The sequence below is a fragment of the Scomber japonicus genome, chromosome 21 (genome assembly GCF_027409825.1).
Source record: "Scomber japonicus isolate fScoJap1 chromosome 21, fScoJap1.pri, whole genome shotgun sequence".
NCBI lineage: Eukaryota > Metazoa > Chordata > Actinopteri > Scombriformes > Scombridae > Scomber > Scomber japonicus.
The window spans coordinates 20,401,129-20,416,881 of NC_070598.1; the positions used below are offsets into that span (position 1 = coordinate 20,401,129).

Consider the following 15,753-nt stretch of genomic DNA (forward strand, 5'->3'; position numbering starts at 1 on the left):
AACATAAAAATAAACAAACTCCCTCTCTGGAAAACATAAAAAGAATCTTTCAAAAGCTCATTAATATTGGCCAATTTGATATGGTTCTTTTGCGTTAGCTTCAGTTGGCCAACTACATACTTTCACCCAAAGAAGGCGAAGAAAAGCAACTGGCAACATTTTACAGATATTTCAGACCATCCAAACACTCTTCTTATCAGCATAGACACTATACCATTTGCCAAGCTGATCATCTGAAACCAAGTGTGTAATTTTTGACTCCCTCAAATGTCTTCCATCACTGTTTGTGGAATAATGTCCTTATCAACAAACATTTTATTGAGTGTAAAATCATTTTTTTCCTTGAAAGGAAATTATATTGAATTTTGCAATTTATGTGCATCATTTGAATTTTGCTGGACAATCACAAAAAATAAACACTTTTTTATCCCTCAATGTGTTTATCGCAGAATACAGGCCAAGATGCGGGAGCTGAGGGAGAGGCAGGCAAAGGAGAGGGAATATGCTGAGATCCAAGACGTCGTCAGCCGCACCTTCAGCTCAGATGAAGAGCACACCTACGCTGGGATTGGATCATTAGACTCATCGTTGGACAGCAATAGCATGGATCCATACGGCAGTCACCACCACTACCACCTCCCTCAGACTCCCCAGAGCCCTCCACTTTCCCTCAGTCTACAAGACAACGGTCCGCCCTTAGAGGCTCTGTATGCCCAGGTCAACAAGCCACGCAACGGACGCCCTGCAGCTCCAGACAGGTAGGGGGCGCTCTAATCATAAGCGTTTCAAGGCTTCTGTCTCTACATGCAAAGCTCACAATTCTCAAGCCCACAACAGTGTGCTTTGTAACTCGACTTTTCCCGTTCATTCAGACGACACTAACCAGCTTTGTGCTCTGTGCTTATGCTTTGCAACAATCTGGTTCATTTACACCTCATCTATAATGTATAAGCTGTGCCGTGATTGTATTTGTTCACTTTTTACTTGTCATGGATGACACATACTGCACAGAAAAACAATGAATTTCACACAGGGTTTTTATCGCTCGCCTCGTCCTACAAGGCATTGCCCCACGCAAGCCGGCAGAATCCGTAGGCAAGGTGAAACAACAACAGGAGCCTATCAGTAATTCTCCATGTGTTAGAATTTAATATTAGACAGCGTCTTTTTTCTTTCATTATCCATGGATCACAGGTAATCCTCCCCGGCTACCTGCACACCTTTTTCAGAGAGTCACACTGAATTTGAGCTCAACTATTTTGGCTGCTGGAAGGTTGTATCACTCATAGCTTCCTTGTCAACAAGAATATTTGATGTGTTAACAAGGCCATGCAGCACTTTCATATTAATATGTTGATAGCTAGTTGCCTAAAAAGGAAATGTAAAGCTACTACTACTCAGGTGTCTTGTGCATTGAAATTATGACATTTATTTGTTTTTTCAGCTCTAGTAAGCAGGGAAATATACATGATTTCTTGTGTTACATAGCTTTTTATACAGTTTTGTATCCTCAACAAAGTCCAACCAATAACTATGAAACCAAAATCACTCTAACTTGGTATCAGATAAGCAGAGCACATTTTTTGAATACCTGTGATATACCAATATTGAAGTTTTAGGATTCTTGATATATCTAAGTCACATCAACACTTGAATCATGCATTCCAGCTTTAATCTCTCTGTTGTCTATAGATTGGATGGTCCTCATATTGGTTCTGAAAACCAAGACTAGACCAAATATTTATTTTGCTTAAAAAAACAGTTGTTTCTCTACTGATTAGAAGGTGTTATGTGGGCTCCAGATTTCCTGCTGGCCGTATCCAATGGTAACAAGTTCTTTCTCTATGGCCTCACAGAACCTTTGAGGTTGTTGTTAGTGGATCGTATAATACCCACCTCCTGTGATTGACAGCTGTCACTTGGGGGTTCGTGACCTTTCACTGTAAGCTCAGGTGGTCTAGGGTGGTATGTGTTGCTGTGTGTGACCAGGACAGAGCACCTATGTGTGAGTGTGTATGTTTTTGTAAGAGGATCAGCAGTGGTAGGAATCCCCCCCACACACACACACTCTATGACAATCACAGTAGATATGACAAGGTTATCTGGCCCCTCCGATAGCCAGTTAAATCCATGTGCCAATACATCCGGGGCTTAGTGAAGGCCACCAATCCATATGTCTAAAGTGAAGGTTACCTCCAGCAGATAGAGCCACATGTTTCCTCAGGATAGCCTTGTTGTGTCAATATCTACTGTAAACTATCCCACTCCCACAGCAGAAGCCCATCATGAGTGTGTCAGCTAGTTGGACATTTTAAATGAAGAGGGCAAGAGAATGCTGGAATGATGTTCAATGAGTCTGTGTATTCAGATCACAGGACTCTAAGATATTGGTTAGTGATAGACATGATGCTATTGATTCTCAGGGGTGTATCAATAAGTTCTGTGCTGGGATGCAGTATGAAAGCCTTAACAAAAAACACATCAGTGGGTGATTATTCTTTTTTTCTCCTTTATAGCCAGAGGGAATATTAATAGCAATCTGCTTAGTGGTTTCATGGAGAAAACAAGAGTTATGTAAAGTTCTTCTTGCATGAAGAGTCTGATTGTAAACAGATGCTTTGTAGTAATTGTCCAAGTCATTTTGGTTTAGCTTTATTCAGATTACACCAAATTTGCTTTGACCGTGTAGTCGATTCATTTTACAAATTGGCATCATGTGTCTTTCTTTTTTCTTTTTTCAATTTTCTATTAAATTAATTGATTCAAAAAAGCAAATAAAATGAAAAAAAAATCATAATCATATTTTCCTTCTTGTAGTTTCACGGTGGTAGTGAGTTCTCACCTTCACGGGTTTATTTCAGTATAAAAAGCTTAGTGTTGCATGTTAGTTATAAATACAAGCTTATTTTTAGTTTGGGGTCTGAGCCCTAGGTATTGATAGCGCACTATGAAATGTATTTGCAGGGACAGGATTAGCCATTGCGAGTGTTGTGATTTCATTTGAAATATGCACCGCGTGTTCAACACAGCGTTTTTTGTTTTGCACCTCTCGCTACTTTGCATATCTTGTGTATACCAGCCCGGCTGTATGCCTGTAATATTTGTCTTGCTGCCTTTGAGATATAATAATATGCGCTGGTTCTTATTTAGCTCAGAGGCTTTCTATTTACGATTTATAAAAAGGAGCTTGAAAACACATTCAGATTCTAGACTCCTGTCACTTGTCTATCATAACAAACATAAACAGTCATTTGCATTTCTAAATTAAACTTAATGGAACTTTCATTGTCAAATATGAAGCGTCAACACAAGACAATTTGCAATCACTCCTCACTGTTCATTGTATTAAGACAGCAAAATTGAACGCATTGTCTTACCTTTTAGAGGACAAAAGAGTGAGAGAGTTTTAAAGAGAACGGCTTATATCCTTACTTTTTTTTCTAAGCTTGCTGCCACTGTCTCACTTCATATTTTTGAGCGGCAGAGATAACATGAACTTCCTGTTTGAAGGTCAGGAAACAGGAAATGGATGATGTTGGTCTAGGGAAGGCCGCTCATTCCTAGCTGTCAGTCAGTCTTCAGTATGAAAGTGAAGAATGAGCAGCGTTTAACCCCAACCTGGATACAGTTACTGTCTTCTGTGGTGGCCCCCGGAGAAACCTGTCTGATCAAAGGCACAGATTAAGGACCCTATCTTCCAGACATATTTATTATTTATTTTCTGGTATTGTCAGGCAGAGACCTGACAGACAGCCAGCACCTTCTAACACACATGAATAAACTTATATGTGAAATAAATAAATACAATTTCTAAAAAATCACACTCAAAATAACCTGACAAACAAAGAAAGTAGTTCCAAGAGAGGTTTGATTTAATGCCATATAGGAAAGATATGTTTGTTTTTGTTTAATATATTTACAGTACCAGTTAAAAGTTTGGACACACCTTCCCATTCTCTTGAATTACAAATTATACAAAGTAGTAAATATATATATATATATTGCATGTATATATAAAACAAATGAAACCCTACACTGGTTGCTGGCCAGCTCTACTGTCTCCTACAGCATAGTAAATAATATTATATGGGGATGTTACCATGGAGAAAGCCATCCTCTGACTATCATATGACCTCTAAATGCATGGCATGTAGAGGTCTGTCTTACGTTGTAAAATTACTTGCAGGGACCAAGTAATGGAAGTAAATTAAGCTGGAATGAGCTGGCAGCCCCGCTTTATTATTCAGTCTTCACTGGGACAACCACACCAAACGCTGAACATAGAGTGCAAGAGTGTTAGAGGATTACTTCACTCAAACTTATCAGTATGTTTCATCTAAAAACCACCAAGACAAACATTAGCATAGCTGGAACGACATCAGTCAATGCTGGCGTACCCAGGAGTGTAAGTTATCATCAGTTTGTTTACTGTATATCCCTTGATGCTGTCATTACACAACATGTTCACTCAATGAGGAGTCAGTTCTTTTAGATCCAGTTAACTAATTATAGACACTGACTGTGGGGAGGTGCTCCTTGTTAGAGGAGGTGGGGTCCACATGTCTCCAATTGCAGGTTACTGTACATTATAGTTTTGCATCTTGAGCTCTTTTTATGCCTCATGTATTTATATACATGTGCCTTCATTTTATGCCATAATAAAGGCATTTACCCATGACTCACCAAAGATTTCAAAGCTGCACTCTTGTTTACCCACTGTAGTTCATAAGAAGAGGCTGCAGCTGGATAAATAGCCTGGGTATACGCCTCTCACTCCAATAGACCCTCGGTAATGGAGCCCTAATGGGAAGGTCACTGTGATTGTAAAGCTGGAATGAGTCAGACCTGAGCCTATAAACCCTTGGAGATACGAGGACCCCTAGATGCTGTGGGCGTCCAGAGATCCTGCCCATTCTGCCATATCGGGTTTTACTGTTCCTCTACGGGATCACGGTACAACAAGAACTCATTTAACAATTTATTACCAACCTCCACGTTATTAGAGCTGGCAGCACTAGGTGGTGTTTTGACAATGCTGTCAGACTCAGTAAAACTGAAGGGCACCAATAGAAATTCTGGATTTATTTGTGTTCAGTTTTGTTAAAACCTTATATAAAGCTAAGGTAAATATCATATTCACCCTAAAACTCATAGCATGAATTCTGCTGTGTCTATTACTGGGTTTACATGAAAGTGAGCTGTCATCACATGAACACAGTGCACTCTCTTTCAATTGTTTTGTTTTACCTTATTAAAAAAAGGTAGACCCAGCAAAATGGGGTGACCTAATTTCTCAATAGGCATATGACAAGTCAAACCCCTCCATCTGCCGAGGGAACCGGGGAGTTTCAGTGACTGGCGTTGGATGCCGCGTTTCACAACGACAACCTGACAGGTGCCAGGCTCGAAGGGATTTGTGGGAAGCGAGCGTGAAACAAAGCATCACCTTTGAAAATGCAATTTGATTGACTGCTGCTCCCATTACCCAGTCGAGTTTCTAAAGCTCCTTAGAGCATGGGCGAGAAAGAGACAGGGAGGAAGAGGTGGAGGAAAGCAGGGAGAAAAAGATACGGAGCTCAATGGTGCAAAGCTCTTGAAGTCCTCTCAGTAGCACCAGGGAGCCTTGGAGGCAGGCAGGCAGGCAGCAGAGAAAGAGAAAGAGAACCTAAAGATCCTCACCTACAGAAACACTGACTGTGGTGTTTTCTCCCTTGCTCTCTCCACACTAAAATTCAGTCAAAACCTCTACTTTGCATGGTCTTGAAATTGGATTATGAGGTAGCTAATGCATTTTCTGCAGCCGATAAAAGGTCAGGCTTTTAATCTCAAGAGAAAGTTTGTGGGGATTTCTTCCCCTTTGCTCTCGCCACTCTGAGGCTGAAAGACGTCAACTTGCAAGGTGGGAAAGTTAATCTGCGGTGAGACACATACTTCACACCTCAGATGAAGGGTCTTTTACAGCTGTCCACTGCTGTTAAAAGCCTGTTTCTATGCTGTAAGCCTCAGGCAGATAGAGCTTTTATGTGCACTTTTATTTGTATAATCATCACACAGAATGAACCTTATTTTCTTCTTTCTTATCGAACACACGATGGGTTTTATTTTGGATGAGAAAACATTACTGTAGCTTTCAAACAGGGACACATAATCATTTGGTTTTATTTTGTACTGTATTGTCTAAGTGGACCATTGGATGACTCCATTAAAGTAATGCAGATGGTGTATTCTTATAAACAGCAATATTCTACTTCAATCAGATGATCACTGAGCCAATCCGAAATAATCGTTTTTTTATTGTTTGCTGTTTCTTATTTGACGTCTGTAATTAACTCTGCAATCAACAATCAGTCTCTGTGATTTTTATAGTCTATATTTTCATTTAGATGCAATCAAAGCGAGATTAACAACATTTTCTGACTGCAACATCTGTAGCTTTGATTAAATCCTACCTCTCAATAATTCATTGGTAAACAAATGAATCTTTCACGACCCGCGCATCTGCGTTAAGACTTTAATAACAGCTCCCACGTCTAATAACATTTCTTGTAGTTCCCAAGGGAGTAAAATTGATATGTCTAGTATCAAGGAACACTTTACTTGAATGAGACACATACATTAGTGGTAACTAATTACTTTTTACTAACTCGTCGGTATCTCTGTTATTCCAGAGTGTTTTGTCTGGCGTGTCCTGTTCCTTCACCTCCTGTAGGCTGCCAAGCTAAACAAGACTTAGACTGTATCACATTCTCTTCCCAGAGCTGTGGCAGCATGATTTTGGCGCTGACTTTTTTGTTTGTCTCTGACATCCGCCAGCAATTTCCGTTCCTCCCTCTGAGTGTCCTTGTGTGGAAATTAGTGTCACAGTAAATGTGTGGAGTAGGGCCTTCTCCCAGCTCTAATTGAGGATCGAGAAGGGAACACTGAGGTGATGGGGAACGTTAGCTCCTGTTGAGAGAGCTGCCGGTGTAATGAATGAGCCTGAGTGAATCCTCAGGTCAGCTGTTGTTAGCGGTAACTGCACCTGCATACTCTGCACCTGGTAAACCTGTGTAGGTGATGTTTCAGTTGGCGTACAAGCTTTTGAAAAAAACGCCCCCGTGTATACGCTGTAGATAGGTTACAAAATGAGAGTGCAAGTCCGATATACACACACACACACACATGCAAGCTGACTTTTGCCCTTCCTCCCAGCCCGGCTCTGTACTGTGGCGATACTGCAGGAGGCCTAATGCACCAAATGCACATCAGCCTTATCGCAGGGGTTCTACACAGATAGCAATGTGTATCTCCCAGGCAAAGCAAGTGAATTATTTTCCTAGTCTGTTTTCATTTATTTTCACCCTCCTGCTTCGGAGTTGGCCCTGTGGGATGGATGTGATGAGATGGAGCACACAGACAGCAATTTATCCTCCGTTTGTACCATTACGTTCATTTAAGAAAGCAAACAGCCTGAAAGCAGATCGAGTAAGAGAGAGAGAAAGAGGGAGGGAGAGAGAGAGAGAGAGAGAGAGAGAGAGAGAGAGAGAGAGAGAGAGAGAGAGAGAGAGAGAGAGAGAGAGAGAGAGATATAGACCCACTTCGCCTTCAACTCTACATCAAGTGGATCAAGCTGATTAAGGTTGCGAGTACAGTATGTATTTTATCAACATCCTTCAAATGGAAGGCCCCGAAGACATGCATACAGTACCTAATGAATTTTCACAAGAAGATGAAAGTAAAGGGGGGGAGCGTGCCATTTACACCAGGGGTGCCCCGGCAGACAAAAATGGGAAGTGGAGATGGGTCGGTGGTGGTGGTGGTGGTGGTGGGGGGGGGGTTACAAATATGGCCGAAGGCTGCCGACGCCTCATTTGTTGGTCGGCACCGAAGGGCATCTCATTCCCAGCAATCAGCAGCTGCAAACAGACAGTTAATCCCCCACCCCCCCACCCAACTCTCCTGAAGGCTGCCGATGTCTGACACCGTAACTGACTGACTGCGCTGCACCACAGAGAGATTAACAAAATAGACAACCATTTGCCGTGCCTGGCAAGTTTTCCTCTACAATTTAGAGCAACTGCGATGATTTGTTTTGAAAAGCACACGGAGAACATGCTGTTAGCAAATGTTAGATCTACTTTCCTCTCAATTCAATTGCTTAAAAATCCGTTTTGATTGAATAACACACACTGTGGAGCACCCGTTACGTGAAGATGAGGTTACCCTGTGAGAAACTCTGCTTTTCACATGATAGATAACCCAATTTCATAAACTAATCACAGGTCCCCTCCGCTAACATAGCATCACCGCTTTCATCCCCCGCTACCCCGCCGCTCCCACACAGTACTCTCCAGAAATAGATCGGGTGACGAATGTGATCGAGAGGCAGGTGACTGAGGAGCGTGGGTTCACACTCTGAACCGTGTCAAGCAAGCAGATGACTGTCATGCCTCCCCATCCTCCTCACCTTGCCTTCATATCTGCCTTCCGTTACGCCGAATGTAAACACACACACATACACATGAGAGTGACCTCGGCATGTCAGGCAGGTACACTAAATGCCACATTTTTGCTTCTGTGAGCTGATGTTTTGGCAGTCAGTGAAGTGAGGACGGGAAGTTAATGTTTACCATGAAATGAAAAGCTGGTAAAGGCTTTAGGGAGTGTTTAAGGTTTCCACTCTCACTGTAAATACAGCTTGTAGAAGAAGAGCAAAGAAGAGCTGAATAAAAACAAGACCCACCTGTAGAGCCGGGCGACATGGGCAGAATTAAATATCATGATATTTTTGACCAAATACCTCGATATCAATATTTTGACAATATTATAGGGAAAATATGAAAAATAACGCAATGACATTTTTGATAAATAATCATCAGTAATGTGGATATAATGAAGTGGATAAAGACAGATGATAAAACAGTCTGTTAAATTTTTTACTGTAATGCAGCCTTTAAAAGCAGGAAAAGACACTTATCCCATATCACCATCTTACGATATTCAAAATCTAAGACGATATGTATAAAATATCACAATATCGATATAATATTGATTTATTGCGCAGCCCTACTAACTAAAACATGATCTTAAAGATAAGCATATATCAGTATAATAATAGTTTACCAGACATCATATGTACCATAAAGATATTATAATGGGTGTATAACAGGTACACCCAAATACTTACATTGTCTTTGGCATAAAATCCTTGAAACAGTCTAACTATCCTTCAATTGAGGCAATATAACAAATGGTACACACATTGCCTTTAATCACCTTCTGTATATTATTAATATGAGTCATGCACCAAAAACAGTGAATCCTGTAATTCCCTGAATGCGACTCTACAAGGTCATTAATTAGGACTTCCTCTTTCTAATTAAATGCCCTCATCTTCCAATTTCACTGCCATTTTCATACACTGCCATATGTTTCAATGTGACGTTCGATATTTAAGCTGAGGTAATAACCCTGATGACATCATCATCAGGGTTATTTACACAGACTGGAAATCTTCCTGCAGATCCACAGAAAACATTATACAGCTGTTTTTAAAGGCTTGAATAATCCTCATTCACTGGCTGGTAAACTGACCTTTATGTGTAAAAAATGGTGGAATGCCACTTTAAAATTGTCATAATCAATTGTAAACTCTGCCATTCCCCTGCAGTAGATATTTTCAATGAGAAACAGGTAAATGTGAATAGAAACTACTAGTGAATAGTATGGACAGTGGTGTTGTAGGTCTTAAAGTTAAATACTGGCCATAGGCTGCTTTAATTACCACACAGTGTGCCGAACACTGTTTTCTGGTCGCTGGGGTACAACTGTATCAAGAAGTTAGTCCATTCTAATCGAAAGCCAGCCACTGTGTACGGGGGTACGTAATTAAATTTACCTTGCCCACATCGGAGCCGGCAAGGCTGTGCACTCAACACAGAGCAGCATTACTTTTCTCTATTTTAAGAGCAGTATCCATATTCCTTTGTCAGACTACGCCATTGTCGTTCCAATCCCTGTGCCTTGAACAAGCTCCCAGCGACAAATCGGATCTCAGCGAGAGCCTTTGTAATTACAGCGAGCTGAATGGGTGAATACGTCCCAAATCCACAAGACCAGCCAGCGACACATTCCATCTGTCTTAAGCCTCCTTCCAGTATTTGAGATTGACTCATGAGAAGGTACTGAAATAGTGCGCCCCATCATCTTTTTTTTCTTTTTTTTCTTTTTTTTTTGCTGCTTCTGTGACAATTGTGTTAAGACTTTAGAAAGTTTAGGACGAAATTTGTTATAACCAGGTCTTGAGGGAAAAACCCATCCATTTCACATGCATTCTGTTAAAGTAATTGTTTCTGGTGCATTAGTGCTGTTCCATTCTAACATGTTGATAACATTGTTGTGTGAATGAATAATCCTCGGCTATTGTAACGGTGCATTTCAGAGCTATATTGTCGAGAAGCAGTGTCATGTTAAATTAAAATGCCAGCGCGGGGACAAAGAATTCAAACAGAAGAATTAAAGAAGAGTTCCCTTCTTTGCAAAGTGAAGTGTGTGATATAATCAGCTCACACTGAAACCTGAGATTTTTGACATGTCAGCAGAGTGTATAACCTGTGGTCATACGGTGAACTAATTTCCTGACTATTACTCCATCATCCAACACAGTCACAATATAATTAAAGCAGAATATAGTGGAAAAAGCCTGGGGGTGTCTCTGTGTGGGTTTTCAAGCAGTACAGGCTCTGCTGGGACCCAGATTCAGCTTTAGGCTCCTCTAGCGAAATATGACAAGTGTATTGTTAGGGCACCTGAGCTGGACCTCTTTGAGCTCACAGTGGGGGCCTTATAAAACCCTGTGGGGGCCACCAAACATTTCTAATGCAATCAGCATGCCTGTAAAAATGCTCTTAGCCACTTGAAGCAGAGTAATGGCAACTCAAGGCCTTATTGGTCCACTTTAATGGGCCCATGATGTCATCTCAGATCATCATGGAGCCAGAGGTCTTAGAGCCTGGCCTGCTTTCAAAGAAAAGAAGTCACATTCAAGGGAATCACATAAGTGTCTTTCAGTTTCCACTGTGCCTGCTGTGATTGAGGGAGTTTGTTTGTGCCAGATGAAATTACTGGGGAAGTTAATAACCGAAGGCATTTTAACCTAGTCAGCCTTATCAAATTGGTTCACTGATTGGACCAATCAGATGGGCCCTCTCAATTTTCTGTCTATTTTAAGACGGATTTAAGGACAAATTTAGGTTAGGCTAACATCAGAAATTGTTTACATATCAGGGTGTGTGTGTGTGGGTGTATGTGAACACACCATGCACACCATGTATCCGTGTTATTGCTAGCTGTGTTATTGCACTCCTGTGTGGCTTGCGGGCTCTCAACGCTCTGCCATCCTTTAGCCTTCACTGCATCTACGACTGATGGTCTCTAAGCGTCCCGGTGAGAGACGGCATTCCCAGAAAACACTTGTCTTCCCTGCAGTGATTAAACATAAAGGATCATCCCTGTCCTGCAGTTATATGACCATCATTAAAGGCTCACTGCCAGGCTAACCTGCCTCGGTTTCATCCTGGATAATGGGCACGTTTTAGTGGTAGTCGGGGACGTCAATTAAAATCCACCTCGGTTTTACGATCCTCTGTAAGAAGTTGCGGTTTACCCATCGCGTGGCAGCGAGGGTTGACTTCGTCGTTTGATTTCAGAGCAGTTTATGGTTTGGTGTTTATGGCTGGAGTATTGTATTCGTATTTATGTTGTGGTGTGTGTGTGTGTGTGTGTGTGTGTGTATCCTTGTATGAGGCCAGTGCAGTGTGTTACCAGCTTGTTTCACTGTCATTTATTAATAATGTATCACAACAAGCTGGCATTTGTGTAGAATGACTTTAATAGAGTGGTTGACAGTGGAGCTGGGAGTCCTGACTGATGAAGCTGGCTGTGACAAAAAAGGAAAAAAATCTGTAGCGAGTGCCATTATGGTCACATCCATAGAATCATATAATCAGAATAAACATAAAACTTCCTGGTGCATTGTGGTAATGACCTTTGATATATATGTTTCATGTGTAATTATGTCATCCAGGCTGAAGTGCTCCACAGGGAGGAGGTCAGGGGTCAGGTGGTAGGGTCAGCTGCCAAACACCCCCCACCCCCCCACCCCCTGCAGCGAGACTAAGTAAAGACTGACCTCACCAGCGTGTGTAACTGCTGACAAGGGTTTGAACATTGTATTGTTTGAGTGGAAAAACAGAGTGATTTAAAGGATAAGATCAGCGCTTTTGCAAGACTTGTCTTCCGTTAACAGCTAATCATGCTTTACATTCCTGGAAACCAACAGATATTTTTTTTTCAAAGCATACCAGATGTTTTAGATAAAATTCCTTCATTCAAGTCAGCCATTGCTTTCTATCCGTGCCACTGTAGTTTAAACATCAACTTGCGCAAGCTATAAAATTTGCTTGCCAATCTGCTGCAGTTCACATTTTGTCACCTTATTGTTATTACTAAAGCTCTGAGTTTGTTGATGCCTTTAAGACAATGATCCCAAATTTGAGATTTAAGAGTCAGCTGCTGCTCATCAAGCTTTTTAAAGGTGCACTCCATCAATTTTACACATGAAGATCAGTTTACTTGGCTCAAGGAGTACTACTCAGTCCATGGAAACAGTTATATGTCTTCTGTTGCTTTGAAGCTTTGTTGAATATGAGAAAATGGGCCTGATTATGTCATCAGATTACCTCGGATTTGGCTCGGGACTTAAATTTTTAACAAGAAGCCTGTTTTACGAACTTGGAACAAGGAGTTTGAAAGAAGTGGAAATTTAATTGGGAAGGAGTGTTCCATTGGAATGCGCTAATGCATTGTATTATGGGGCTTGTAGGCTCCACTGTTTCTGGAGCTGGACCTATTTTAGGGACTATAAATTAGGATATTCTGACCTCTGCTGCTTTATAATCTCTTTATTTTGAGCCCCATGAAGTAGTTAAAATGTATGACCATATAGCTCATCTATGCAGGGGTTTTAATCATTTACTTATTAGTAGGATTCAAATACATGCAGTATAATCCCAGTTTGAGAATATACACCATTTATACAGTATGTGCAAGTTTCACCATCACCTGTATTTTCTCCCTGTTTACTGTGCATGCTGCTGCCACACAATTCAAAATCTTCCCATATGGAGGTTTTACAAAAATCTCCCCACCTGATGGTTTGTGATCTAAAGTCGCTCTATCTGAGGATTAACAGCACGAACATGTTTATGTTGTGGGATCACGCATAAAATGTTGTTCTGCCTGTTGTCTCGCTGTGTGTCTACACAGTCACAGTAAATCTCGGCAGACATCTGTTCCGCAGCAGAGCCTGACTCATGGATATAGCGAGGTGCTACAGTGTCACGCTTTATATCAGCAGGGCCCGTTGAATCATTTCTGCAATCCTGTGAGGTCATAAACTGTGTGATGAGGTTAGAGGTTTCGTCATGGACCCCCCCACCCCCTACCCACCCGGTAACTGAAGCATTCGCTAAAGCATCTCTATGTGTGCCTTTCTGTAATGACACAATGCTATCAGAGGGACACAGTCTGGCTAGTCGGCAAAAATTCAGCCACTTTCTATAAAAACATGTCTGTCCTTTAGTGACTAGCGTTATTATTATTTTATTTTATTTATTTATTTATTTTATTTATTTTATTTTATTTTATTATTATTATGCGCTATTATTGTTATTATTAATAATACTTTTTGAATGTTCTCTATAATTTGAATCTCTTAGAAAACTCTTGGCATTTTTTGCTAGAACAGGAAGAGCACCATCAATTGAAAGCAGCAGCTCTAGCCGTGAGGCAGAAGTGCTCTATAAAAGTGATTTAAGACAGGTGGAATGTAATGGGAACGCGTTTGTCTCTTGAAAATAACTTGTCTTTTTATATATGACATAGGACGGGACAAAAATGTTGCAAGTACAATCAGAATATAGAAAAGGTTGTGAGTAGAAAGAGGTGGAAGAATTATAATTTGAACATTAGTTATAGCCGTGGAGCCCTGACGTTTTCTTTCAGGTCGCGTCTTTCCCCTCCATTTCATCCGTCCTCCATCGTGAGACTGTGAAGAATGTACAGTTGTTCTCTTCTATTCTGCTTCATTAATGCTCCTTTTTCTCAGTCTGCATCCATTCTTATTCTCCCTTTCCCCTGTTGCGCTCTTTCACAGCCCACCCTCCATTTCCCATCTCTCTCTCTCTCTCTCTCCCTCTCTCTCTCTCTCTCTCTCTCTCTCTCTCTCTCTCTCTCTCTCTCTCTCTCTCTCTCTCTCTCTCTCTCTCTCTCTCTCTCTCTCTCTCTCTCTCTCTCTCTCTTTATCTCTGTCTTTCTCCCCCATTTTCCACCAATGCCAGGGATACTGAACGAGCTCCTGCTATCAAGCCATAATGAGCATGTTCACTAAAGCACTGATTCATCGGAACAAAGAGAAGCAGAGAGAGCGAGGGAGAAGGATGGATGACAGGGGGAGAGAGAGAGAGAGAGAAAGAGAGAGAGAGGCTGGAGTGTACCCTTGAATGGCTTTGGACTGTAAACCCCTACAGCTTCCTCCTCCTCTGGCTGTATTTTTCCTAATAGCCTCTTGGGCTATTTCTGGGTCTCTTTTAAATAGGAGGTGGGTGGGAGTGAATGCAATGAAGGGGTGGAGGGGGCGATGGGGAGTGTGTGTGTATGTGTGCGTGTGTGTGTGAAGGGGGTGTATTTGGGCCTGGCGAGGCAGTGAATAAGCATTCTGACTCGCAGCAGGATCAAGGGTGGTGGTGGTGGGATTGCCACTAGAGACGAAGGAAGAGATGCACACACACACACACACACACACACACACACACACACATACATATACACACAAACCCCGAACGTTGAACCTCCAAAGCTGATTAGTCAAACTTGTGATTTCCAATTTCAAACCCGCGACACAAATCCCGCACTTAATATTCATGCAGAAGCGGTTGGGCCCCCTTGCCGTGCCGCCGTAGGGCTGTGGGGTTGGGCGGGGAGGGTGAGTAGGGAGGTTGGAGGAGGCGGTGGGGGGTGGGGGGAGGAGGGGGGGGTTTGCCTTTTTTAATCAGCTTAGTTAAAAGGATGGAGATGAGGGAAAAAGAGGAGGATGACAGCGAAAGAGAAAAGAGAAACTAGTGTTTTTGCTACTTGATTGGGTAGGTGGCCCCATTGGTGAAAAAGGCCCACACACACACACACACACACACACACACACACATACACACACAGGGTGAACATCTTTTTGTGGGTGCAGAGTGACAAGTTGAACCCCCACACACACCCACCCATGTCTTGTCTCATTCAATCTGATGGCCTGGAGGTAGCCAATACAAACAGACAGCAAAATATCCTGTGTCATCAAATTGTTTACAGCACGTCTCTCATGTTGTTTGGGGTGTGTGTGTGTGTGTGTGTGTGTGTGTGTGTGTGTGTGTATTGCCCGTGGTTTTGTCAGAAATCACACACATCCCAAATAGGATTACCGCTGCCGTATCTGACAGACGTCATTTCTATTTTAACGAGGGCGACTGTAGCGCCGCCACTGTTAGTGCGACTCCTCCGTCTGTGTCTTTTAACCTTGTAATCAGGATGGCGTGCTGTGTCATCGTCACTGAGAGAGAGAGAGAGAGAGAGAGAGGGAGAGAGAGAGAGGGAGGGATGAGTAAAAGACGGTCAGACAAATGAGTGGAAGGGAAATAAACAGAGCAGGTGAACAAGTGGAAGTGGAAC

The 15,753-nt window shown here is 41.9% G+C and overlaps 1 protein-coding gene across 2 annotated transcripts in view; it reads left to right on the plus strand.

The window, feature by feature from the left end:
• Positions 1 to 15,753, plus strand: part of LOC128382231 (partitioning defective 3 homolog) — a 349,665-nt gene that overhangs the window by 264,912 nt on the left and 69,000 nt on the right. For both annotated transcript variants that reach the window (XM_053342215.1, XM_053342216.1), the window contains exon 21: positions 450 to 758. In XM_053342215.1, the coding sequence (XP_053198190.1) occupies positions 450 to 758 (309 nt within the window). The remainder of the gene's footprint in view (positions 1 to 449; positions 759 to 15,753) is intronic.